This window comes from Geotrypetes seraphini, chromosome 2, assembly GCF_902459505.1.
Source record: "Geotrypetes seraphini chromosome 2, aGeoSer1.1, whole genome shotgun sequence".
Lineage (NCBI taxonomy): Eukaryota > Metazoa > Chordata > Amphibia > Gymnophiona > Dermophiidae > Geotrypetes > Geotrypetes seraphini.
The window spans coordinates 399,291,357-399,318,097 of NC_047085.1; the positions used below are offsets into that span (position 1 = coordinate 399,291,357).

Sequence of the window (26,741 nt, forward strand, 5' to 3'; positions counted from 1 at the left end):
TGGATGAGGAGATGGTGTGAGGAAGAAGGATTCCACTTCGTGAGGAACTGGACGATGTTCTGGGGCAAGAGCAAGCTCTACAGGAGAGATGGATTGCATCTGAGTGTGGCGGGAACTAGACTTCTAGCAAACAACGTCAAGAAAGGAATAGAACAGGCTTTAAATTAAGAAGAAGGGGAAAGCCGACAGTTGACCAGGTGTCGATGATTCGGAAAAAGGTATCCCGTGAAGATACTAAGGGGAAAAAAGGCTGGGAAGAAACAAGGGACAAATTACAGGAGTCGACTAACCAAGAAGAGGAGGGAAGAAAGACTGTAGCCAAAGAGAAGACTCTAAAGACTGAAGCACAGGGAAAGGAAATGAAGGCAACAAAATTCCAGGAGCTAAATTGCATATATACCAATGCAAGGAGCCTAAGAAACAAAATGGGGGAATTAGAAGCCATGGCCATTGCAGAGGACATAGACATCATTGGAATCTCTGAAACATGGTGGAATGAGGAAAGCAAATGGGATACAGCACTGCCAGGGTACAAGCTCTATCGCCAGGACAGGTCAGGACAGAAAGGTGGTGGAATAGCACTATACATAAAAGAAAGCATACAATCGACAAGAATGGACATAGCAGAGACGGCCAACAAGCTAGAATCACTATGGGTTAAAATACCAGGAAGGAAAGGACCTGAAATAAAGATAGGCCTATACTATCGTCCTCCCGGACAAACCGGAGATATCGACGAAGAAATGGAAGCCAAGATGAAGCGAGAATGCAAAAGCGGTAACATAGTTATTATGGGAGACTTCAACTACCCCGGGATAGACTGGAGTCTTGGAAGCTCAAGATGCGCTAGGGAGACAGAATTTCTGGAGGCTGTACAAGATTGCTTCTTGGAGCAGCTTGTTAGAGAACCGACGAGAAGAATAGCCACTCTGGACCTAATCCTAAATGGACTGAGGGGACCTGCAAAGAAAGTGGAAGTAGTGGGACCGTTGGGAAACAGCGATCATAATATGATCAAGTTCAAGGTGGAACTAGGAATACTGAAAGGAAAGAGAACCATAGCGACATCTTTTAACTTCAGGAAGGGAAACTATGAAGCAATGAGGGGAATGGTAAAGAAGAAACTTAGGAACACTTCCAAAAAAATGGCAGACGGTGGAACATGCCTGGTCCTTTTTCAAGGACATGGTGAACGAGGCGCAAAATCTGTATATCCCCTGATTCAGAAAAGGGTGCAACAAGAGTCGAACAAAAGACCCGGCATGGATAACTAAAATAGTGAAGGAAGCGATAGGCAATAAGAAAAATTCATTCAGAAAATGGAAAAAGGACAAATCTGAGGGAAACTGGAAAGAGCACAGGAAGTATCAAAAAGAATGTCACCGTGTGGTTCGAAAAGCCAAAAGAGAGTATGAAGAGAGACTAGCCAGGGAAGCACGAAATTTCAAACCGTTCTTTAGATATGTTAAAGGGAAACAGCCGGCTAGGGAGGAGGTGGGACCGCTGGACGACGGAGACCGGAAGGGAGCAGTGAAGGAAGAGAAAGAGGTCGCGGAAAGACTTAACATGTTCTTTTCGTCTGTATTTACAAGCGAAGACACAACCAACATACCTGAACCCGAACAAATCTTCAATGGAAATCAAGCACAAAAGTTAACATCCATGGAAGTGAGCCTCGATGATGTGCGCAGGCAGATAGAAAAACTAAAAACTGACAAATCCCCAGGTCCGGATGGAATCCATCCAAGGGTTCTGAAGGAATTAAAGGAGGAAATAGCGGAGCTACTACAGCAAATTTGCAACCTATCTCTGAAAACAGGTGTGATCCCGGAGGATTGGAAGATAGCCAACGTTACGCCCATCTTTAAAAAGGGATCAAGAAGTGACCCGGGAAACTATAGACCGGTGAGTCTGACCTCAGTTCCAGGGAAAATGGCGGAAGCACTGATAAAAGAAAACATCGATGAACATTTTGAAAAAAACGAACTTCTGATAACCAGCCAACATGGTTTCTGCAGGGGAAGATCGTGCCTGACTAACTTATTGCACTTCTTCGAGGGAATTAACAAACAGATGGACAGAGGAGTCCCCATAGACATCATATACCTAGATTTCCAGAAAGCCTTTGACAAGGTGCCTCATGAACGTCTACTCCGGAAACTGAAGAACCATGGGGTGGACGGAGATGTGCATAGACGGATCAGAAACTGGTTAGAAGGTAGGAAACAGAGGGTAGGAGTGAAGGGCCACTACTCGGACTGGAGGAAGGTCACGAGTGGTGTTCCGCAGGGCTCGGTGCTCGGGCGCTGCTTTTTAATATATTCATAAATGATCTAGAAACAGGAACGAAGTGTGAGATAATAAAATTTGCGGACGACACCAAACTATTTAATGGAGCTCGGACGAAGGAGGAATGCGAAGAATTGCAAAGGGACTTGGACAAACTAGGGGAATGGGCTGAGAGATGGCAGATGAAATTCAATGTTGAGAAGTGTAAAGTTTTGCATGTGGGAAACAGAAACCCGAGGTACAATTATATGATGGGAGGGATGTTATTGACTGAGAGTACCCAAGAAAGGGACTTGGGGGTAATGGTGGACATGACAATGAAGCCGACGGCACAGCGGCTCTCTTAGCGGTGCAGCGGCCGCTAAGAGAGCGAATAGAATGCTAGGTATAATCAAGAAGGGTATTACAACCAGAACGAAAGAAGTTATCCTTTCGCTGTACCGGGCAATGGTGCGTCCGCATCTTGAATACTGCGTCCAGTATTGGTCACCGTATCTTAAGAAGGATATGGCGTTACTCGAGAGAGTTCAGAGGAGAGCGACACGACTGATTAAGGGGATGGAAAGCCTCTCATACGCTGAGAGATTAGAGAACCTGGGTCTCTTTTCCCTGGAGAAGAGGAGACTTAGAGGGGATATGATAGAGACTTACAAGATCATGAAGGGCATAGAGAGAGTAGAGAGGGACAGATTCTTCAAACTTTCAGAAAATAAAAAAACAAGAGGGCATTCGGAAAAGTTGAAAGGGGACAGATTCAGAACAAATGCTAGGAAGTTCTTCTTTACCCAACGTGTGGTGGACACCTGGAATGCGCTTCCAGAGGACGTTATAGGGCAGAGTACAGTTTTGGGGTTTAAGAAAGGATTGGATAATTTTCTGCTGGAAAAGGGGATAGAAGGATATAGATAGAGGTTTACTACACAGGTCCTGGACCTGTTGGGCCGCCGCGTGAGCGGACTGCTGGGCGCGATGGACCTCAGGTCTGACCCAGCAGAGGCATTGCTTATGTTCTTATGTTAATGGCATTAGCATGTGTTATTAGCAAATGACCCCCTTTATACAGAAAGGTAGGAGGAGACTATAAATTGTGAGGGAATATACTGTATGTGCACAAAAGTGTGCAAAAGAACGGGGGTGGAGTGGGGAGGGAAAGAGGAGAACAAGAGAGGAAGAGATGTTAGACCAACGGAGGGAGAAAGAGAAAGATGACAGATCATTGAGAGGGGTCAGGAAGAAATACTGACACCAGGATGGGGGGCTGGAGAGAGGGAGAGATGCTGGGCCTGAGGTGGGGGGGACTAGCAGGCAGGGAAAAGAAGAGATGCTGATCCTGAGGGGTGTGTTAAGGGCAGTCGGAGAGAGATAGGGCCTGGTAGTATGACAAGAAAGAAAGAAATAGGAGAGAAGCTAGATAAGGGAGCAAACATAGAAGAGATGCTGGGCATGGAGGAAGCATAGGGACAGGGCCACAAAGGGGCAATGGTGGACACAGAAGAAGGATAGGGACATAGAGAGGAGATACTGGTCAGAGTAAGACAGGGACACAGATGGAATATGCTGACTGGAGACGGCAATAGGAACACACATAAATTGCTAAATATAGGGAGGAGGAAAAGAGCATAGAGGGCACAGACATGCGAAGGCAGATGCTGAACATGGTGAGATGTTAGGGACAAGGATACAGAAGACGACACTGGATAGATAAGGATGCAGAGGAAACATGTATGATGGACATGAAGAGTGAAGAAATACTTAAAAAGGATAGGAGACCATGGAAAGAGGTAGGAAAAAGCTGAAAGAGAGATATGCAGACCAAAGCAATGCATACAGAAAAAGGCATCTCTGATATCTTGCATTGCTATATATTTGTTGAAGGCCTGTCTGTGTTTTTCTTGTGCCCGAGGTGCAGTATCCTGTTAGTTTGTAGTTTATATATAGGCCTGATATGTGTTTATTTTTGCAAGGTTTTATTACCGATGTTCCAAAGGATTCTTCCAGCCCCTCCTTCCTCCATCCCCACTACCATAAAAGAGATGGTGTTATAAATGCCTATCTTAATTTTTCTGCCTGGGTCCATTCAGTCCTAGCTACACCACTGATTACTATGTTCATGCATAACAGTTAATGTTCACATGGTAACTAACTACTTATCACACTATAATAAAAGAGCCTCCTAATGCTTATTTCTGTATTACCTGTGTACAGGTTTTCAAGATGAAGAATGGGAAGATCAAGGGTATTATTAGCATATAGTATGATTAAATGATAGGGAAGCTTTGTGAAAATAATAAAGAGTTAATTTGCACACAGGATCATAGTAACATTTTGTGAGCTCCCTTTTATTTTAAGGGGTATATTTCATGGAACACACACAAATATGCAGAGCCAGTATTGGGGAGGAAGGAGGGAGAGGAGGGATGGGGCACAATTGAAGACATTGCTCTGAGCATCAAATGTGAATAGGGTAATTCAGGACAGTGAGCCTGTGTGTTTCTGTGATTGTTTTTGCATTGTTTATGCGAGGTGCTCTGGATATGCGACTTAAGGGTAAGCCAATCAAATCTGTAGTCACACTTGCTCTCCACAGAACAGAAAGTTCCTTGTGCCATGTGCTGCTGACTAAAGAGAATAAAGAAGAGGCTGCCAGAGGAGCTGCAGCCTTTCTGGCTACTGTTGAGGAGTAAAAGAAGGAAGCAGAGCTAAGGACTGCTGCTGACTCGCCTTGCTCCCACCCCCACCTCCACCCACACAGCAAGTTCTGACTTCAGCCTGATCTCTCTTGCTTAGTCAAAAATGCTGCCAACTGGGGGAGAGGGTGAGATGGAGCATTATTCCTACAAGATGGGATTCAGCAACCTGTGGTATTGGGATACTGCAGGTTGCTGTATCCTGCAGGGCATCAAGGTTCAGTAAAGGGTGATCCTTTATTTATTTAATTTGTTTTCTATCCTGCTGTCCTCAAAGAGTGCAGAACGGATTACAGGTTAAACATACATAATATCAGTACAAGAATACAATGCAAGTTTTCATCCTAGTTGGCACATATTAGGTGTAGTTATCCTTATGTGACACAGACTGGTTAGATTACCAATATGCTATGGCTATTGCGCTAAATGTTAACACATCCATTATATTCTATGGTCACATTAGCATTTAGCACGCCCTAAATTGGGTAGCATGCCTTGCATTCAGCAAATGTTCAATGAAACTTTGCAAATCTAGCAATAATACAATCAATTCCCAAATATGATTTGGAGCACTGAAAGAGAATATATAATCCATATCCTACCAATCACATCACTTTTTTGTCATTTATTTTGTAATGTTTGATTGCTATGTTCAAATAGGATTTAAATTAAGTATTTTTATATCCTAGGGCACAAATACCGATTTTTAAAATTTATTTTTTAAATTTTAGGCATAGAAACTTATATTTCAAAAGAGGGTTTTCTAAAAGTATGTTGTTCATGTTATTCTGCTATACTCAATGTGCTGTTCATAGCTTTAGTGCTGTGATGAATGTGAGTGGTTGTTGTAAATTGCTAAAATTGAAGACAATGTTTAAATTCTTCATCCGTCAGCAGAACAAATCAACAAAGAGACTGAATTTTCAAGGGAAGATGTCAGAACACAGTTGAATGTGTCACCAGACTCTACAGTCAGTGAAACGGTCAGTTGTCACAGTGGAGTCTTTCAAAATTCAACCATCTGAAAATAATTCCCTTTGTTAGTCATTCAGCCTCTGTGTATCTATTCTCTTAGCCATTCTCTGTTATAATCTCTGTTTGTAATATGCCTTCCCAGTCACTTGCAATACGACCTCTGATTCCATGTTTAAAAGTTTTTGAGGTTTTTGAAGACATTGTCCAATGCCTCCATGTCAGCTTGTAACTAACAAAAAAATAATAATACCGTAAATAAAAGAGCAGCATAAACCTTTAAGAATTTAGTAGCTATATAGTTTATCTGTACATAATCTTAATGTGCCTTCTGTTAAGTCTACAAGTACCATATATACTCTAATATAAAACAACCCGAATACAAGACGAAGTAACCTTTTCCCCCCAAAAAAGAGGGAAAAAAGGTTGACTCAAATATAAACCAGGGTGTGTGTGTATTAATATTCAAGTGCAGTGCTTTGCCTGGCTCTGCACCCTGTTCCCCCTCCCTGATGCTCTACATCCAGCCCCCTCACTCCCACCTTCCCTGTCTTTGCACCCAGCCCCCCCTCCCTCCCTGCCAGGTTCTGTACCTTGTCCCCCCCTGCCAGATTCTGTACCCTGTCCCTCCTCCCTCACAATGCATTGCAGGTCTCCACCGGGCTTGCCGCGAGATCGTGGCAGGAGGGACAACCGATTCTAAGAATTTTTACCTCCCTCCCACCTCCCCCGTGTACCTTTAGTATCCCTGGTGGTCCAGCATTGATCCGCAGCAGGAGCAACCTTCCTTTGCTCCTGCCCACACAGAGCCACTAGCCGATTGGCTGCCATGAGTCTGTATAGTATTTAATGGGGGGGGGGGGGGGGGGGGAAGAGTTAAAGTTGAGGTAAAAAGCTCTCTTATCCCACTTCAACATATCACAGGATTCAGCAATCTGCAGTATCTCATTCCCACATGTTGCTGAATCCTGCGGTAATGGAACAATACATTGCACCGCAAACCTGTGGCCTGATGCTCCTGGATCCAATGTGAAAGGAGCCATGGTGCTGCTTGAAATTCCCCTCTAGATCACAGCACCCCCAGACTCCAAGCTCCCCTAATTTCAACACCTCCCCAAGGCATCCTTGATTGGACTCCCTACCCTCTACACACAGATCTAAGCCTCCCCCCCTCCACCCCATAAATGCTCCCCTTTACTCCCAAGCACAATATAACCACTAGGATACCATTTTGGATGTAGCACTGGCTGGGTAGGAACAAAGAGGGTTTCCTCCTGTCTTGCAACTACTGGACCACCATGTCCTCATTCAGGAGGTGGCAGCCTTGGGAGAGGTAAAAGGGAGCATTGAGGAGCTTAGATCTTTGGAAAGGGATTGATCAAAGATGCCTTGAAGGGGGGGGGGGGGAGGTGAGGGGAGAGATTTCAAACAGCCCTACAGCCTTTCACATTAGGCCCAGCAGCATTGGGCTGTGGCCTTACAACCCAATTTTCCCAGGTGATAAAATAGCCCAAGCTCAAAGCTGGAGTTATTTTCCTGGATCTTAACACAAATTGCCTTCTATGGACTTAAAGCCCTAATACAGCTTCCCTAAAAGCTATTAGTAGGTTAGTGCACTGGCTTCCTGAATGGTATTAAGATTGGGAGGACACTAGTAACAAACCAAAAAACATTTAAGAACATATTTTCAAACTGGGTGGGCACATATGATATCCACATCCCCTTCCCACCCACTGGGCCAATTCAAAGCATTAAAAAATCCCCAAGCCCCACCAGCTGCAAAAGGTCCTCCAGCAGCCAGAACTCCTGCTCCTCCCACTTGCTCCAACCTGTGGCTCTATCATGCACTGCTGCTGCCCCCCGCACATGCACAAAACTTTGAGTTTGTACAGCAGAGGGAAGGACAGTGCAATGCCAGAGCTTGGACAGTGCTGCAGGTTGGATCAAGTGAAAGAGACAGGAGTTTTTGCCATCAGAGGACTTTTGTAGCTGGCGAGGCTTGAAGAGCCCAACCAGCCATAAAGAGAGTGAAAGAATTTTGGGTGGGCATGAGCCTGTGAGTGGACCCAGGCCCATCTGTGGCTACTCAACTGAAATTTTCAAGCAATGCACAATTAAACTATGGAATCTGTTGCCACAGAATAGGGTAAAAAACATAGCTGGGTTTTAACAGTTTGGGACAAATTCCTGGAGGAAAAATCCATAAACCACTATAAAGGTTGCCCAGTGGAAAGCCCCTGGGACAAATTCCTAGAGGAAAAGTCCATAAACCACTATAAAGGTTGGCCAGTGGAAAACCCCTGCTTATCCCTAGGAATAAAGTAGCATGGAATCTTGCTAGGTACTTGTTCTCTGGATGGACCACTGTTAAGAAATGGGATACTGGGTTTCAGGGAGTTTTGATCTGACCCACTATGAAAACTAGTAGAATATCTGAATTTAATGTTTGGATAATTTTATGAATGAGAGGGCAATTAACAATGATTAACCAGATAAAATGATTACATCACCTCTTAACTTCTAAGTGTGAACAACATGCAGTTGAACTTTCCTAACTGTACCTGCATGGTATTTTTAAGTGAGCTGGACAAGCCACTATTAGAGATAATAGATAATAGGCTCAGTGATCTAGCCCAACTTGGCACTTTTGTTCCACTTTTGCCAAGTCAAGGATTTCAATAAATATTCTGAGGCTCTCACATTTCAAATGGTTAAATAGTTTTGTTTAAATTACTTACCCATTTGAGATATAGTTTACATCCTGTTCCACATACATGGGGAAGTTTAGGAAGTTTTATCCTTGGATAGGTGTGTTAAATGCACTTGGTTTTAATTTGGTGATAAACCATTAAACTTGGAGATCTCACATTTATATATTTTACTGTTTTTAATAGTACTTTGTTATACTTTTATTATTTGTGTCTTATTTTCTGCTGACAATATTTATTAGCATTTCTTATTTTAAAAAATCATGCATTCTACAGTGAACAGTGATGAAATGGGTGCAGGGCCCTAGGCGCCTGGGCCAATCAGGCCTTCAGCCCCTCCCCGGTGCACCCCACAATACGCCGGGAAGGGGCAGACCCGTCTCATTCCGATGGAGGCGGGCCTGCCGACTGGACAAAGGAAAGACCCGTCCAGTCGTCCATCCTAACAAGTTAGAGGGGGGTCCTGGCAGGAGGGATTGTGCATTCCTCCTGCCAGCAATCTACCGGAGGGTGTTTCCATCAGGGGAATTGGGCATCCCTCCTGCCAGTGATTTACAAGGGGGGGGGGGTCCAGCAAGGGGCATTGAGTATCCCTCCTGCTGCATTCATTCAGGCGGCCGCTAAACTTATCACAGCAGGAGATCCCTTGCCACGATAAGCTTAGAAGCCATGTCTACTTACAATGTAGGCTAGCTGGCCTAGGGAGACGTGTACAGCCACCTAGGTCCACATAAGGCTACTTCTGGGGCAAGCCACACCCATGCCTAGCCTTAGGCGAGCTTCTGGTCCTCCCTAGGCTCCTGGAGGCGCTGCCAAAGTAGGCAGCCTGCCTCAGGAGCTTTTATTTTTTTTAAACATTTTCAAGTTTCAAGTTTTAATGAACATTTGATAAATCGCCTATCTTAATTCTAGGCGACTATACATAATAATAAAAATGGGGGGTTCAATAACAACAAAATAACTTATTACAAAAACAGACTGACAAGATACAAAAGGGAGAGTGGTGACTAGACAGTGGTAGACGCCTACCACTACCTACAATCAGGATGCCGTTTATAGAATCCAGCCCTCAGTTAGAAATGCATAGTAGAGAATGACACGGGGAAATATGTCCCCATCTCCGCAAGCTCGGCCCCATCCCCACAAACCACCTAATCCCATCCGCATCTAGTAGAATGTGTTTAGTGATCCTGAACCATAGGGACACACCAAACCAGTGCCCAGAACCTAAGGCAGGCCCATTGAGCCTGCCTTCAGGATAAAGGACATGAAAGCAGCATCTTTCCTGGCTGCTACATCCACCCTGTAGAGCCTGGTAAAGGTATAGAGGGTAGACCACTTAGGTGCTGTACAGATCTTCTCAGGCAAGACAGTCCTAGTCTCTACCCAAGCAGCAGCAAGTTTTCTGGTGGAGTGAACTCTTAGTGCAATCAGTGATTGCTTACCACAGCCCATATACACAAAGAAAATAGCTATCTTGATCCATCTGGAAAAAATTGAGGCTTTAGACACTGGCCTCTCTTTCTTCACATGACTGGTCAGGACAAAGATGATCAGATACATGAAATTCATTGGTAACTTTGAGGTACCACAGGAGAGCATGCTGGACATCCAGCAATGCAACGCCCTGTCCTTTTTCTTTGACCCTGTAGGATAAAAAGTGGGAAGAAAGACTTCTTGATTAATGTGAAATGCTGAGACAACCTTCAGCAAAAAAGGACATAACTGTCCATAAGAGCCCCATTTCCATAATCTTGATGAATCGATTTTTATAGAATAGAGCTTGCAACTCAAAGACCCATCTTACCAACATAATCACCACCAAGAATACTGTCTTAACGGCAGTGGTGTACCAAGGGGGGGGGGGAGGTCCGCCCCGGGTGCACGCCCCAAGGGGGTACACAGCTGGCAACCCACCAGGGAATAGGTTGCTGCCGGGGAAAGGCTTCCACTGCGGTCATCAGGAACAAGCCGGCCGAGTTCTCCCTTCTTTTCTTCCCTGCAGGGCCGACCAACTTTCACTGTCCGAGTTGGTCGGCCCCGCGGGGAAGAGAAAAAGGGCGAACTTGGAACAGGCCTGTTCCCGATGGCAGCAGTGGCAGCCTATTCCCCAGCGGCGGTGGCATGGGGGAGGGGAGGGAGAAAGAAAGAAAGAAACAGGGGGGGGGGAGGACAGGGAGCCAGAAAGAAAAAATGGGGCACGGAGAGAGAGAGTGAAAGACAGACAGAGAGAAAGAAAGAGGGCATGGAGAGAGAAAGAAAGAAGGGGGCAGGGTGAAACAAAGAAAGAAATGGGGCACGAAGAGAGAGATAAAGACAGAAATACAGAAAGAAAGGGGGCAAGGAGAGAGAAAGAAAGAAGGGGGCAGGGTGAAAGAAAGACATGGGGCACAGAGAGTGAGAAAGACAGAGAAAGAAAGGGGGCATGTAGAGAGAAAGAAAGAAGGGGGCAGAATGAAAGAAAGAAAAAGTTTGGGGAGGGAATGATGTCTGGAGGAGAGGAAAGAAAGGGAGGCTGAAAGAAGGGAAGAAATATTGGATGCACAGTCAGAAGAATAAAGTGCAACCAGAGACTAATGAAATTACCAAACAAAGGTAGGAAAAATTATTTTATTTTCAATTTAGTGATCAAAATGTGTCCGTTTTGAGAATTTATATATGCTGTCTATATTTTGCATTATGGCCCCCTTTTACTAAATCGAAATAGCAGTTTTTAGCGCAGGAGCCTATGAGCGTTGAGAGCAGCGTGGGGTATTCAGCACAGCTTCCTGCGCTAAAAACCGCTATCGCGGTTTAGTAAAAAGGGAAGGGGTATATTTGTCTATTTTTGTATAGTTGTTACTGAGGTGACATTACATAAAGTCATCGGCCTTGACCTCTTTGAAAACCCGTGGAATATAAATGATAATTAACATTTTCTCTGCGTACAGTGTGCTTTGTGTTTTTAAAATTTTATTGTTGGTAGATCATTTTGACTTGGCCACAAAGGTAAGGGGGAGAGAGGGAGGGAGGGGAGCTGCTGAAAGACATCTAGTAATCCTTGCAGGCTTGACTGTGCAGGGAATTATTTTTGTAAAATCATGTTTTATTATGTGACTAGCATTATATAGACTTTAATTTCTATGAATGAATAGAATGAAAATGACATAAAATTACTTGCTTGTTTTTATGTGTGTGCGCTGAAGGAAAGTGGAGAGAGAGTGGGCTGAGGACGCTGAAGTGAAATGGGGAAGAGAGTGGGGAGAAGACGCTGATTTATAAATTGACAATTGTACAGAATATTGTTTCTTTTTATACTTTAATATAATAAGTTCAATATAAAACAATTCAAGGCTTGTGTGGATGGAATCAGGTGGTTTGCGGGGATGGGACCAAGTTTACGGGGATTAGTCTAATAAAATGGTATTTTTTTATTTCTCATTATTTGTCTTATTTTTATTTGTTAATTTGTAAAGTGGTAATTGTTATGTATCAGTTTTTTCAAATTTACATCTACTGTCTTTATATTTTGCACAGTATTAGAGGACATGTATTACTGTTTTTGTGGTGTTGTAGTGTTGCATTGTATGCAGAGTCTGGTTTCTTGGCGGTTCAGTTTAACTTTTGTCTACATATTTTTATTTTTAGTTTGTGATTATTCCATATTGGGCGAGGGTGTATCTGTCTATGTGTATGAAAGGGACGTGGCTTTCTGATTGCATCGACTGTACAGGATCAATTGACTGTACAGGATCTGGCTTGTTTAGTTTTACAATGTATCTGTTGGTGTTCTAGTGCTCACTACAGTGTTTAAGATGCTGCCTTTTCATAGGTACACTCTTGTTGTGCGATATGTGGATTGTTACTAAAAATCATATTTTTTATATTGATGGGGGGGTGTCCAAAAATTATGGGCCCCAGGTATCACATATGCTAGGTACGCCACTGCTTAACTGTAAGATCCAGAAGGGAAACTGTCCGCAAAGGCTCATATGAAGAACTGCCGAGACCCTGCAATACAGTGTTAAGACTCCAGGAAGGGACAGGGGCACACCGAAGGACACCACTGAAGAGCCCCTTTAATGATCCAGGCAATATCTGGATGAGAGGTCAGTAAACCTATGTCTCCCCACTCTTAGAAACAGAAAAGGCCCACTATCTGCACTTTCAGTGAACTGACCAATAGGCCCTTCTGAAGTCTCTCCTGCAAAAAAAAAAAAAAAGGTCCATGAATTTGAAGCTCAGTTGGGTTTTACACTTACCACAGTGCACCAATGCTGAAAGGACTTCCAGGCCTTAGCATAGTCTCCCACCTCTTAACTCTGAGCAAAGTGGTTACAACCACATCTGAATACCCTTTCTCTTCAAGGTCACCCACTCAAGATCTATGCCATAAACCCAAAGTGTTCTAGATTTTGATAAACTGGAGTGAGAAGGCCCACTTAAACTGACAGCCCAAGACCTTCGGCCCTCTGGAAATGGACTAAGTCTGCATACCACAGCTTGCGGGGCCAATCAGGTGCCACCAAGATTATCAATCCTGGATGCCTCACAATCCTGCAAATGACTCAACTGAGCATGGGCCATGGGAGAACACACTTACAAGAGTTCATTCTCTGGCCACGGTTGGACCAACGCATCCAACTCCTTGCTTCTAGGCTCACATCTCCAGCTGTAGAAGCAAACTGTCTTTGTGTTTATGGCTGAGATAATTAGATCCATCTATGGGGGGCCCCACCACAGAACTATGGTGTTGAACACCCAGTGAGAAGGGGAACAGAGACCATTTCCTCGGGTCAAGCATCTGCTGACTGAGAAAGTTGGCCTGCACATTTTGTACTCCCACTAAGTGTGCGGCCGAGAGAGCCTGCAAATTATCTACCACTAGAAAAGGAGTTGAGCTTCTAGGCACAATGGGGTGCTTCTGGGGCCTCCCTACCTGTTGACATAAGCCACCGCTGTCACATTGTCCAAGAAGACTCTGGCCGTCTTGCCTTTCAGAGACTTCTCCAATACCTGAAGCGCTAGTCAAATGGCTCCGAGTTCCAGGTGGTTTATAGACATCTTTTCAGCCAGTGTCCAATGACCCTGCACTGGGTAACCATTGTAATGACCCCTCTCCACCCAGCTGTAAAAATGTTGGCATTGGTCATTAATGCCTGCTAGGAGGAAATGTGAAGAGGCATTTCCCCGGAGAGGACAGTTGTCTGCAGCCACCACAACATGCTGCTCTTCGCTACCAGCAACCATGGAAACGGTTGCTGAAGTGAGTCCATGAGAAGATCAGCATGGTTCTGAAAGAAAGACCTGCCCCAAAACCATGTCAAACAACTCTCAGGTACTCCAGCCCCAAGTCAGCTCCAGCTGGCTCTTTTTGAAACTGACGATCCATCCCACTTCTCAGAGTTGTAGTACTACTCTCAAAACTGTTCCTTCGCCCTCCTCCTTGGATGAAGCTCTGATGAGCCAATTGCACAAGTACAGGTGCACTTGGATCTCAGTTTTTGTGGAGGTGTGCTGCCACCACTACCATCACCTTGAAACAGGTGCAAGGTGCCGAAGAGAAGCACCACCAAAAACTGGAAATGCTGGTCCAGTACATGGAACTACAAGTACCTCCTGTGAGCCCGGCACTACTGCCATTGTGACCAACTGCAATGTCTCCATGCAGAAGTGTGGCATATTCAGAGCTGCCTTGATAGACTTTAGATCTAAAATTGGTATCCAATCTTCAGAGCCTTTCTTTGGCACAATATGGAGTATCTGCCCGAGCCCAATTTTGGCATCCAGGACTGGCTCTTTGCCATGAAGATCCAATAGCCTTGGCACTGTTGCTATGACTCTGAGGGCTCTCTCCAGTTATCTGGCTGGAGAATCTACAAAGTGGTCTGGAAGTAGGGCACCAAACTCAATTTTGTAACCACACCCTGAACAACTTCCAAGGCCAAACTGTCTGCACCAATCTGAACCCAGACAGACCAGAAGGCCAACAGTCTGCCCCCTATCTGGCGAGCTCAGCCCTTGTCCTGGCATCACTGTGATTTCTTAGAGGTTGGAGAGAAATGACAGCCCAAGGCCTGCAGTCTCCTGCCTCCACTGGACCTCTGACATGATCCCTGAAAGGACTGCTGTGTCACTTAGCCAGCTGCAGAAGGATGGAATCTTTGAGAACCTCAAAAATGACCCCTTCCCAGACCCTGAGCTATCCGGGGTCTGCTAAGGCCATGGGGCAACATTTGTCATCAAGTCATCCAGACCCTTGTCAAATAACACCTGTTCTTTAAATGGGAGACTACTCAGCGTGGCTTTAGAGGCAGAATCTCCTGCCCACTGTCAGATCCAGAGCATCCGCAGAGATCACATAGGCCAGCACCTTGCTTGTAACTCTAATGAGATCATACAGAGCATCCACTAAATAATTCAACCCAGATCAGAACATTTGGAAATCCTCGTCATCCTCTAGGACTGATGTTCGACACAGACGAATGGCAAGCATGTGTCAAAGGAATTCACAGCTGCCATCTTAATCCCTAAGGCTAAGGCTTCAAAATTGCCTCTTGAGGATCAAGTCCACTTTTATGGTCCTGTGAATCCTTTTAACATCACACCACTTTCACCAGGTAGGGAGGTGCATTTGATGACCTGTGCCACCATAGAATCTACCTTCAGCTGAACAAATAGCTGCTGGAAATCCAAAGCCATTGGGTAAAGCCTCAGAAGGCTCCCAGTGATCCATGAGCAACTCAGTGATGTCGTTGTGAGGGAAAAACATGCTGACTGAGCAATAGAACTGCTCATAACTGAGCACTCAGGTGAAGGAGCTAGAGGAACTTCCAGCTTCAGTTCTCTTAGCAAAGCAGAAATAATGCTGGAAAGTGCACCGTGGGGTTATACTCCTGGTTCAGGGCCACTACTGCTTCTCGACAGCCACTCTCCTGCACCAAACCAGACTCTGCTATGAAACTTCATCCTGGGATAATAGTGGCATAGAATCGGACTTTCCATCCTCCTAGTCTATGCCTGTATCCTCAACTAGCCAGGATGCCTGCTGATGGGAGGTCCCCTGCACCACTGCCTCTGGTGCATTGGAAGACTTTCAGCAGTTCAAATAGGCATTACATACGAGTATCACAAAATCCAGGCTGAAGCCTTGTACTGGGGATCTTGAGGACCCTGGCAGGGACCCTCTGCCATTCCTCCTGGGTTCTGCAGCCCCAATGCATCTGTACTTGGCCAATGCACCTTAAGAGGGTTCTGGGAAGGGTCTCTTCCCCTGGAACACACCTCCTGCAGATCACCAGTCCTGGAGGAGGCTGAGCCCGAGTCTCCTGCCCCTCCCCTGCAAGCTCTGCTGCACACAGGACATGGACGCTCTTCAGCATGGCATGATATAGGGGTAAATGTGATTCAGGAATCCATCCCTGTTGATTTTAAGCAAAATCAAGGGGTTTTGAGGCAGATTGAGGCTTTAGAAAAAAAAAAAAATAGTTTAAAATCCAAGATGACCGCTGCCAGGAAAATCACACCAAAAACAGCCCATGGAGACCTCCCTGAACAAAAAATACAGGGAAGGAGATTTAGAGAAAGTGGGAATCTAGGTTCTGGTTGCAGAAACTTTCAAAATGACTTTTGAAGATTCTTCTCCCTCCCCCCCCCCCCCCCCCACACACACATTTTCCCCATAGCCTTACTCATTGTGCCATGTGGTTCCTGAATGCTTCAGCACAAAAACTCAACCAGAACAAATGGAGATCTGCCTCAGATTCGCTGCACAATTCTGGTCTGGAGAGGATCAACCAGCTGGTCCACTTTTAATCTCAGACAAGCCAAGAAGGAGCCAAAACAGCCTGCGCTCACACTCTTGACTAAATCAGGGATGCGAGCAGCTACATAGGGGATGGCCCCTGAGCTAAAAAAAATACCAGCAGGCTGGCTAGCTAGGTGTCTCCAAGGGGCTGATCCTGCTAGCAGCAGATTTCCATAATCCGGGTCTGCATCTTTTCCTAGACAGAGGTCCCAACAAGTAGAAACGTTTGGGCGCCGAACCTCCAACCTCTTCTACAAAGCCGCGTGGCAACAGACCGAAGCCCTTTAAATCTCTATGGGCTTCGGGGCCATTACCGCGTGGCTTTGTAGAAGAGGGGGTAAGAAAATAAATACCCAAAAATAAAACCACAGAGCACTTCTGAGCAAATTGATTAGAGAAAACAAAGTGTGTGTGGTGGGGGATGGGGGGAGGCAGAAGCAGCTCCCTGGGAAGGAGGTAGAGTTCAAAAACATGACTGACTATTTTCTACAAGCAACTTGCAAGTTGAAATGCAAAGTCCTACAGTTCAGGAACACAAGACACATTGCACTAGAAAAGGGCATAACATTTTCATCTTTGTTTTCCATTCCTTTCCTGATAATTTCTAACATTCTATTTGCTTTCTTAGCAGCCACCACACATTGAGCTGAGGGTTTCAATATATCCTCAAAGATACCTAGATCTTTTTCCTAGGAAGGGACTCCTAACATGGAACCCAGCATTGTAAGCTAAAGTTCAGGTTCCTCTTTCCCACATGCATCATTTTGCATTTGCTCACATTAAACAACATCTATCATTTTGATGTCCAGTCTCCCAGTCTCACAAGGTCCTCTTGCATTTTTCACAATCCTCTTGTGATTTAAGAGCTTTGAACAACTTTGTGTCATCAGCAAATTTAATTATTTCACTAGTTATTCCATCTCTAGATCATTGATAAATATATTAAAATGCAGCGGTCCCAGCACAAACCCCCGAGGAACCCCACTATTTACCTTTCTCCATTGAGAATATTGACCATTTCAGATGATGTCAATAGGAGATCAAAGATGGTGTCTTGCTGAGAGGCTGCAGATGTCAGCTTCTTAGAAGCTCTGTGGTGGTGAGAGCGTCGGTTCTCTTGCTGGGAAAATGGGCAAGAGAAAGGGAATGGAAAAAGCTCGAGTCCCAGCGAGTATCCAAGTATCACCAATGAAAAACTACCTTGGAGGGATTTAGAATGCTGACGAACCGCATTGGTTGTCTCTTCTGAGCAAAGGCAGTATGCGCAGGGAACACCAATGAGCTGTGCCAGCGGTAACGGGATTTCGTTGAGTCCTGAAAGTAAAGCGGACCCCCTCTGCAACCTGGAAGGAGTCTGCTGGGTGAAGAGTGCTAGCATGGGAGCTGGGAAAGAACTCAAGCTTCATGTCGCTGTCCAAGAACCTCTCTTCAATAGAGTTTTCCTCCTCACAGCCAGGTGTGTTGGTGAGGGTATCTGCTCTGCAGTCACTGAATCCAACTGTAAATGTGAGTGGGGCATGTGGAGGAAAAGAACCTTCTGAGAGTTGTGCAGGTGTGAAGTAAGAAGCCAGCCGTTATAACCTTAGAGGTACTATGGGAAGCCATACAAGACTTGAATTCCTCTTTTCTGAGAAGAGTGAAATGAAAAATGTTTCTGAACAAATTACTTCTCAGTCCCAGGGCTTAGTTCAACAATTGGAGAAAGTAATATCTTTGGAACAGAAAGTGGAGGAGGTACAGAATCTGGGAGTAGCTTTGGTAAAAGGTAAGACTAACCCAGACATGTTAAACTCTGGCCCTCAGTGTATTAAAAGTTGGCCCGCCAGACATTTACCATTTTATACTTAATCTGGCCCGCCAGCATGAACTGCTGCCGCTGCTGCTCTTCACTTGTGTCTGCCTTCGCCTGGTCCTCCCCTCCATCCTGACTTCCTGGTCTCCTCTTCAAAGCAGCCTGCTGAGGCTCGCTGGCCGGCTGTAGTGAAACTTGCAGGCTACCGTCAACCTCGGTAGCATGTTCCCTCTGTGACGTACAGGATAGCGGCTGAGGAAACGTGCTACCAAGGTTGACGGCAGCCTGCAAGGTTTGCTACAGCCAGCTGGCGATCCTCAGCAGGCTGCTTTGAAGAGTAGACCAGGAAGCCGGGCCAAATCTGAAGGCGAGACTGGGAAGAAGAAAGGGAAAAACATGCAGAGGGAGAGAAGGAGGGGTCCAGACGTGCATATGCCAGACTGACGAGAGGGTGGGGTGGGGGAGAAATAAAACAGAGGAGAGGGAGAGACGGGGAAGAAATAAAACAGAGGAGAGGGAGAGACATGGTGGACAATGAGATGGAGGGAGGGAAAGGAACAGAAAGGGAGAGAAGTTGGACACAAGGGATGGTGTGGAGGGGAGGATAAAGATACAGGATATGAGTGTAGTTGGGAAGAGAAAGGGAAAGCTAGTGGACCCTGGGGTGGTGGGAAAGGAGGGAGAGATACTGGATGAAAGGGTAGTTGAGAAAAGGAGAGATGGTGGATCTGGAGATGGTGGGGTCCATTGCTGCAGCTGCACAGATGGAGATGAAAAAAAGGAAAGATGTCAGACCTCCAGGGGAGGGAAAGGGAAACGGAAGGAGAGGACAGAGATAGAAGATGGATGGTTAGCATGTGAACTAGGACTAACAGAGAGAGGAAAAGTCTTTTTTATTTATTTTGTTTATACCACAGAGCAGGCATGGGGTTGGAGATGTTGTAACCCTATACTTCTATTAAGACTAAGCCTTAGTCACTTAGGGGTCCTTTTAAGGTGCGCATTTAGCGCGCACTAAATCAGTTAGCGTACCTTAATACAAGGACCCCTAAGTATCTTAATTAAAGATTTGGCCCGCGACTTAGCCTTTTTTTCAGATTTCAGCCCCTCATGTAATTGAGTTTGACACCCCTGCTCTAGGGGCTATGTCTAATTCCAACCTGACTTTACATCAGGAAGTAGGTGAAAGCCTGGCTCTTTAACCAAGCCTTTAAACATAGGGTGATTTGACTATAAACTCATTCTGCACCAGGACTAACTTGCCACATATACTAACTAAATCAGTTCCTTATACTTTTTTTAACTGTATGAAAAACTTTCCTTTAGTTTAGCTTCCCATCTGTTTATCCCAAAGCACTCTAAACACCCATCTTGTCCCCATCTAATATCTGCATTTGACCCCTCATTTATAGGATAAGCTGCATTATAGAAATCATTAGCAATATATCTATGTTATTTGAATGTTCTGATTTGTGCTTATTAGATGCTTCATAAGTATTATGTCTCTCTTAATATATATTATACAGTATCTCTCTCATTTGAATTTCAGTAACATAAAGTATATGTTTGAAACCGTTTCATGGTAATCCTATTATTAAGTTTCAATTTACTAACTTTAACTTTACCTTATTCATTGAATGTTTATATTTGGTCTTTTTACTACTCTTACACAGTTAACATAATTGTTAGTTTTATGCTGAACTATACCTGCTGCACACTGCCTTGAGTAAATCTTTTCATAAATCAAACAAAGAGAAAGTAGCTCAATGCTAAAGAGATACACACAGATATTTCTATTAACCTGTTGCATTTATGATGGTTATTAGCAAACTTTTATAGCAGTCTCCAGCTGTTAAGAGACAAGAAAGGAGACAAATAGTTCTGTGTAACCAACCTGTAAAAAATTAAGTTTAATTTATAATTAAATTTAAATGGGTGGCCAGTATCTTCAGGAACCCTTCCCTGAGGGAGGGGGGGATATGAGAGCTGAAACCTTGTGAATCCATTGCTTCATTTTGAAAAATACACACATTTCAAGAAAGCTAGAATCAGTGAGCTTCAGGGTAAAAGGCTGTATTTAAATAAATGATAAGCCCATAGGTATAAGTGAGCTTCCTATTAGCGCTATGCTTTAGTAGTCAAAGATTCCTTGTCCAGTATCATTGAGACCTGAGGGAGCAGGGGGCCTCCGAATGGAGAGCTGAAGCGGCAAAGGAATCCTGTGAATTGGTAGAGCTTCATTTTGAAGAAAAAATAATACACATACAGAAAGCTAGAATCTGTGCTGAGCTCCGCAGGATTGAGCTTGAGAGTGAAAGGCTGCATTTAAATAAGTTAAACTTTAGCAGCTGCAGGCTGATGCGGTGTGCTTTTGTGTAGAAGAAGGATAAGCAAGCAGTAATGTACCAAGTGCTGGGTTTTGGACCCAGTTTTTTTTTAAGGGACAGACCCATAGATTGGGAGTCTTGAAGCAAACAAAAAATTGTTCAATTCTATTTAAAGATGGGTATACAAGTCAACACATTTCTGTTAACCTATTACACTTAAGAGGATTATCAGCAAATTTCCACAGCAGTCTACAACTATAAGTTTCAACCACTATTTCATAAACAGTAGCTTTAAAAAAAAAATGAGTACATTCAGAGACAAGCAAGGAGGCAAATAGTTCTGTGTAACCAACCTGTAAAAAATGAATTTATTATTAAACTTGTGGCTGGTGTCTTCAGGAACCCTGCCCTGAGGGGGAGCAGGGGAGCCCAAAAAGGAGAGCCAAAGCAGCAAATAACCTTGTGAATTGGTAGAGTTTCATTTTGAAAATTACACACACATAGAAAGCTAGAATCTATGAGCTTAGGGGTAAAAGGCTGCACTTAAAATCTAAGCACTGAAGGACCCATGCTGAAAGCTAGTGAAGTCTACTATGAGATTCCCATGGGGTTTATGCCAGTAGCATAGCTAGACCAGTCAAATTGGGTGGGCCTTCCCAAACTACTAACCCCTTCCCCTTTAGCCTGCATCTTACTCCCTCTCCTCCAGCCCCAGATCTGACGTTTACTGCCCCCTTCCCGCTGGTGTACCTCAGCTATTAATAATAACAACAACAGCAACAGCAGCAGCAGCTATAAAAAAGAAAAGATAATAAAGCCCATAACTTAAAAAGCAATACCTTCCCTTAGTGCAAATGCTTTTACAACCTCCAGTTCGTTGATTTACATCACAGGTGCAACTTCCCACAATCATTCCAGAACAGAAGCTCAGTTTCCTCACAAATATCCCTTCACCCGTGCCGTCCCAACCCCCTCTCTGAGCACTAAACCCCCTTCCCAATCACCTTTATTTCTCCCCTCCACCCAGTAAACAAATGAAAAATACTCTCTTCCAATCTGGTAGGGGGAAAAGGATAAACCACCGACACCCGAGCAGAATCAACTTACCGCATTGGCAAAATCCAAAAAGCAGGCAGCAAAGCCAGAATGTATACAAGACGTAAAGAAGGCAGCAGTGGCAGCCCATAGTGCAAGCAGGCGGGTTTTTCTTCACAGGTAGCCTTGGCAGAAGTTGGCATTGGCAGGTAGCAGCTGCATTTTGACTCGGGGCGATAACAAGAAGGGAGGGGGCACAGGGGGTGAGCTGCTGCCCCGCCTCCTCTTAGGAACAACAAGCAGCATGGTATGGCACAGAGCGCCCTCTCACGCCCCTTTTAAGTCTGCCCTGCAAAGGGCTCAAGTTCACTTCACAAAGACTCGTTTGTTTCTGTCTTCTTTTTTTGTTGCCTTTTTCTTTCTTTTTAGGTCCAGTCCTGCAGTGCTGCAGGGTGAATCAATGAGTGGGAGGAAAGAGAAAAAGGGAAGTGGCTAACAGAACGGGGGGCGGCTCAAATTAGGCAGGCTGCAAATTAGCCCCGGAGCCGCACCTCGCGTCTGCATCTCACGCTCCCAAAATGAGAAAAGAGCAGAGGGAAGCTCCATCTTGCCAACGTTATCCCAGAGGCAGACATGAATAATTTTCAAAAAGTGAAACAGTCCTAAACAGAAAGAAAAAGAAAACTGAGAGAGAGAGAGACAACTAGAAAGCAATTCTGGAAATGTCACAGCGCACCAAAGTTGAAAGGCCTTTTGGCTAGTGCTCTTTATCCCGGACTGGTGAAGCCGTAGCAGCCCAGGTGGCCGGCTCACAGCTCCACTCACCTTCCTGCCAATCATCCTCAGGCTGGAGGCTTGCTTGTGAGTTGCTAGGAGACGAGGGCTTCTCCTCGCGACTCATTAGGTAATGGTGGGCGGGAAGGAGAGACAACGAGAGAGCATTACGTCATCTGCCCACTCACCACCTCCTCTCTTTCGGGGAGGTCTTCTTTTACCCAGACGCTCCCTTTTATCATTTTTAAGGCATTCTCTTAAACGAATGCCTAATGTATTGTCCTTAATTTTTTTTTATTTTTGTTTTAAGGGGGAACGCGTTAAGAAAAAGTTGGTAAATCAAAGGAGATCTAGTCAATTGCCGCTTGCCCGCGGCAGACATGGTGGGTTTCTGGTTGGTCTGCATACTAAACAAAAAACATTATTCTTCTTGAATACCGGTACGTACTGGAGAAAATGGGCACTAAGATATTAGGACAAAGAGTGACAGCAGGCAGATCGGTAGTTTTTCACTGAGTAAACTAGTGTGTAAAACGGGTCTGGGTAAAAACAGGATTTGCAGGATCCTCAATGACTTGTGTTGAGATCCTGGTAAAATAGCAGGATTTTCCAGGATCCTGGTCCACCTTAACAGCAACCTTCACTTTTTTTTTATTGTCACAGCTGCTGCTATGCATTTACTGGGGTCCCCTGCAAGCCGTCTTCTCCTTCTCTGCCGGTCCGCCCCTTATGACATGCTCTTCTCTTCCCGTGTGGGCGGACCGGCAGAGAAAGAGAAGACGTCAACGCGGGGACTCCCTGCAGAATGACAGCCAGAGGGGCAGTAAAAAAAAAAAAAAAAGAACAGCAATAATTTGGATTTAGAATTACAGTAACCTGGTCAATCTTATTGAAACTAATTATTCAGATTTATTTATTCAATTTTTTTATACTATTCACCCAGGGGAGCTCTGAATGGTGTTTACATGAATTTATTCAGGTACTCAAGCATTTTTCCTGCATGTCCTGGTGAGGCTCTCAATCAATCTAATGTACCTGAGGTAATGGGGGGGGTGGGGGGGGGAGGTTTAAGAGACTAGCCCAGGGTCACAAGGAGCAGCCTGGGTTTGTACCCATTGCCTCAGCGTGCTGAGGCTGTAGCTTTAACCACAGTGCCACACTCTCCCCTAGGCAAGTTAATGTTACTGTCTTTTAAACAGTGCAGCAGGATGTAGCTCCAACTCCTTCCATTAATATTTCTAAACCTGCAGCAGAAGATCAACACCTTCTGGATGGACGTGTGAGACTGTTGAAAAGGTGGAATCTGTCTTCTACTAGAAAATGCTTGTGTTCAAAATTAATATGACTCCAAGGTGCACAATAGATTATTGCCCTCTCCTCGTGTTTCTTGGACATGAGTTTTTCAACTTTAACCAAGAGTGTAAACTAACTTCAGACATCCTGTAAAAGAAATGCAAAACGCTTCTGCCTGCAGTTACACCAGCTGAAGCATGGTTTTGCTTTTTGTGTGGCTTTCAGGGATACCTGAGTGTAGGGTTACCAGACGTCCGGATTCCCTCAGAAATGTCCTCCTTTTGAGGACATGTCTGGAGATCCGGATGGCTTTTAAAAACCCGGCAGGTAGTGGGGGGGGGGGGGGCAGTGTTAGGGCGGGATTGGCAGCGGAACTGGGGCATGATGGGGCGGGGATGGGTGGAACTTGGCAGGTCTAGGGGTCCGGATTTCCAAATGGGTAATCTGGTAACCCTACCTGATTACACCCCAGCCCCCTCATTCTGGCTCTAGCAGTGCCACCTGGCCTCCTTTATATAGCATCAAGAATTGGTTGACATGACTCCCTGGGAGTAAGAGCAGAATGGCCTCCTAAATATAGAGGGCTAGGGCAGGATGCACAATACTCTGTACCAGTATCCTGCCATTCTGACCCCAGGAAGGGCTGTATCTATCTGGATTCAATGCCCTTCACAATGTATAAGGCAGGAAACATCCATTCCCTGCACTCCTTCCCCATCAAAAGCATAGGACTTACCAGGATAATGGAGGATGTGTTGGGATCCTGCAATTCTGATCCAGGAAGTGCTGTATCCCCCTGGATTCAGCACACTTCACCACCTATAAGACAGGAAATATCCATTCCCTGCACTCCTTCCCCATCAAAAGCACAGGACTTACCAGGATCCTGCAATTCTGACCCCAGGAAGTGCTTTCCCCTTGGATTCAGCACCTTTCACCACCTATAAGGCAAGAAACATCCATTCCCTGCACTCATACCCCAGCAATTCTAACCCCAGGAAATACTGTATCCCCCTGGATTCAGGCCCTTCACCACCTCTAAGGCAGGCAACATCCATTCCCTGCAAAAAGCATAGGACCTGCCAGGATCCTGCAATTCTGACCCCCAAAAGGGCTGTATACACCTGGATTCTGTATCTTTCCCAACCTATAAGTGAGGAAATATCTATTTCCTGCACTCCTTCACCATCAAAAGCATAGGACCTGCCAGTATCCCGCTTGATATGCCAAGGTTCTGTTATCTGAGTCCAGCTGTCTTCCCTCAGCACAGCCAGGGCTGGCATTAGGGGAGGGCATTCATGGAAGCTGTCCAGTGCCCCTCAGCTCCAGGGGGGCCCACAGTGTGGGCATCCCTTCCCTTCATCAGGCCATCTCCCTCCATTTCTGTCACCTTTGTGGGCGCTTTTCAGAATCAGTTTTCTCTCTCTGAGAGGGCCAGATGCTGCAGCCATTCTCACAAGCCACGCACGGCTACCTCAAAGCTTCTCCTCTGACACAAGCCGACCATGCAGAAACAGGAAATTGCATCAGAGGAAAAGCTTTGGGGCAGCCATCCGCAACTTGTGAGAATGGCTTCCATGTCCAGGCCCCTCTGAGAGAGAGAACTTTGATCCAGAAAAGTTGCTTGCCAAGATGACGGGAAGGGAGAAAGATGGCCCAATGAGGGGAAGAGTATGAGTGGAGCTGAAGGGAAGTGGGGAGGGGAGAGAGAGGGGAGCATATGCTGAAGGGAATTGGAGATAGAGGGTGGAACAGACACTGGATGGAAGTGGGGAATGGAGGGAGGGGAACAGATGCTGAAGGGAAGTAGGGGAGAGAGGGGAGCAGTCACTGGAAGGAAGTATGGAGGAGAAAGAGGCAGACACTGAAGGGAAGTGAAGAGAGAGGGGGAGCAGTCAATGGATGGAAGTGGGGAGATGAGTGAGGGGGACAGATGCTGAAAGTGGAGGGAGAGGGAACAGATGATGGAAGGAAGTGGGGAGAAGAGAAAGGAGAGAAGACACTGGATGGGAGGAGAGAAAGAGGGGAACAGAGGCTGGATGGAAGTGGAGAGGAGAGAGAGGAGAGCAGACTCTGGAAGGAATTGGAGAGAAAGAGAGAGAAAGAGAGCACATACTGTATGGAAGGAGGGGATAAAGAAAAAAGGGCACATGCTGGATTGGGGGAAGAGGATAGAGTTAGTGAGATACTGGAAGGGGTGAGGGAAAGAGGTGGTAAGCTATAGGTAGACACAATAAAAGGGAAATTGAGGACTGGAAAGTAATTAGACAAAAGGTAGAAAACAAATTGAGAAGGAAGAGCAGAAAAGAAAAGGAAAAGGAGAGGAGAGAGAGAGATACCAGAGTTGGGGGAGGACAGGAGGAAAGAAATGCTAAAACCACCTGGGGGAGGGTGGGAGAGATGGAAGGGAAGAAGTCAGAGATGTCAGACCATGGGGGGGAGCGGAGGGAAGAAGATGGGTGCCAGAACAATGGGGGGAAGGGAGAGATGGAAGGAAGAGGCAGACAGTTTTTGGAAAAGGCATAGAAAGAGAGCCTATGCCATATGGAAGAGGCAAAGAGAGGGCAGACAGAGGATGGAAGGAAGAGAATGATGCGAAGATGAAGAAAGCAGAAACCAGACAACAAAGGCAGAAAAAAATTCTATTTGTTTTATTTATTTATGGAAATAAGGTGACCCTGTTTATTGGACTAATTTTATTACTTTTTTTTTTTTTTTTTTTTTACTAATTCAGAGGCCATAACTCCTTTCCTCAGGTCAGGACAGGGATACTGTAACAGCAGTATAGTTTACTGACCTGAAGAAAGAGGTTTTAACCTCTGAATGCTAATTAAGAAATTTATTAGTCCAATAAAATGGTGGTCACTAAATTTTCTTCCTGCCATGCCCCATGCCTCTTACCCAAATGCAAAATATAAATTGGTGGGCTTCCCAAAGTGCTGCCAGATGAAGATCTTTTCCTTTAGGAAGGAAGGGGGGATTTATTCAGAGATGTTTGGAGGTTGCATAGAAGAAAAACTGCACACTGGCACTGGTATAGAAATAAAGAAGTAAATGGGGGCAGGGAGTGGGGCAGGG

At 45.2% G+C, this 26,741-nt stretch overlaps 1 protein-coding gene across 3 annotated transcripts in view; it reads right to left on the bottom strand.

Annotated features, from left to right (window-relative positions):
* Positions 1-22,442, bottom strand: part of ITGB8 (integrin subunit beta 8) — a 153,188-nt gene extending 130,746 nt beyond the window's left edge. Inside the window, exon 1 of one of the 3 annotated variants that reach the window (XM_033930923.1) lies at positions 21,669-22,442. In XM_033930923.1, the coding sequence (XP_033786814.1) occupies positions 21,669-21,747 (79 nt within the window). In that variant the 5' untranslated portion in view covers positions 21,748-22,442. Of the gene's footprint in view, positions 1-21,400; positions 21,497-21,668 lie in introns of those variants that run through there. The other 2 variants (XM_033930925.1, XM_033930924.1) reach the window with 2 other exon arrangements.
* Between the last annotated feature and the right edge of the window lie 4,299 nt (positions 22,443-26,741).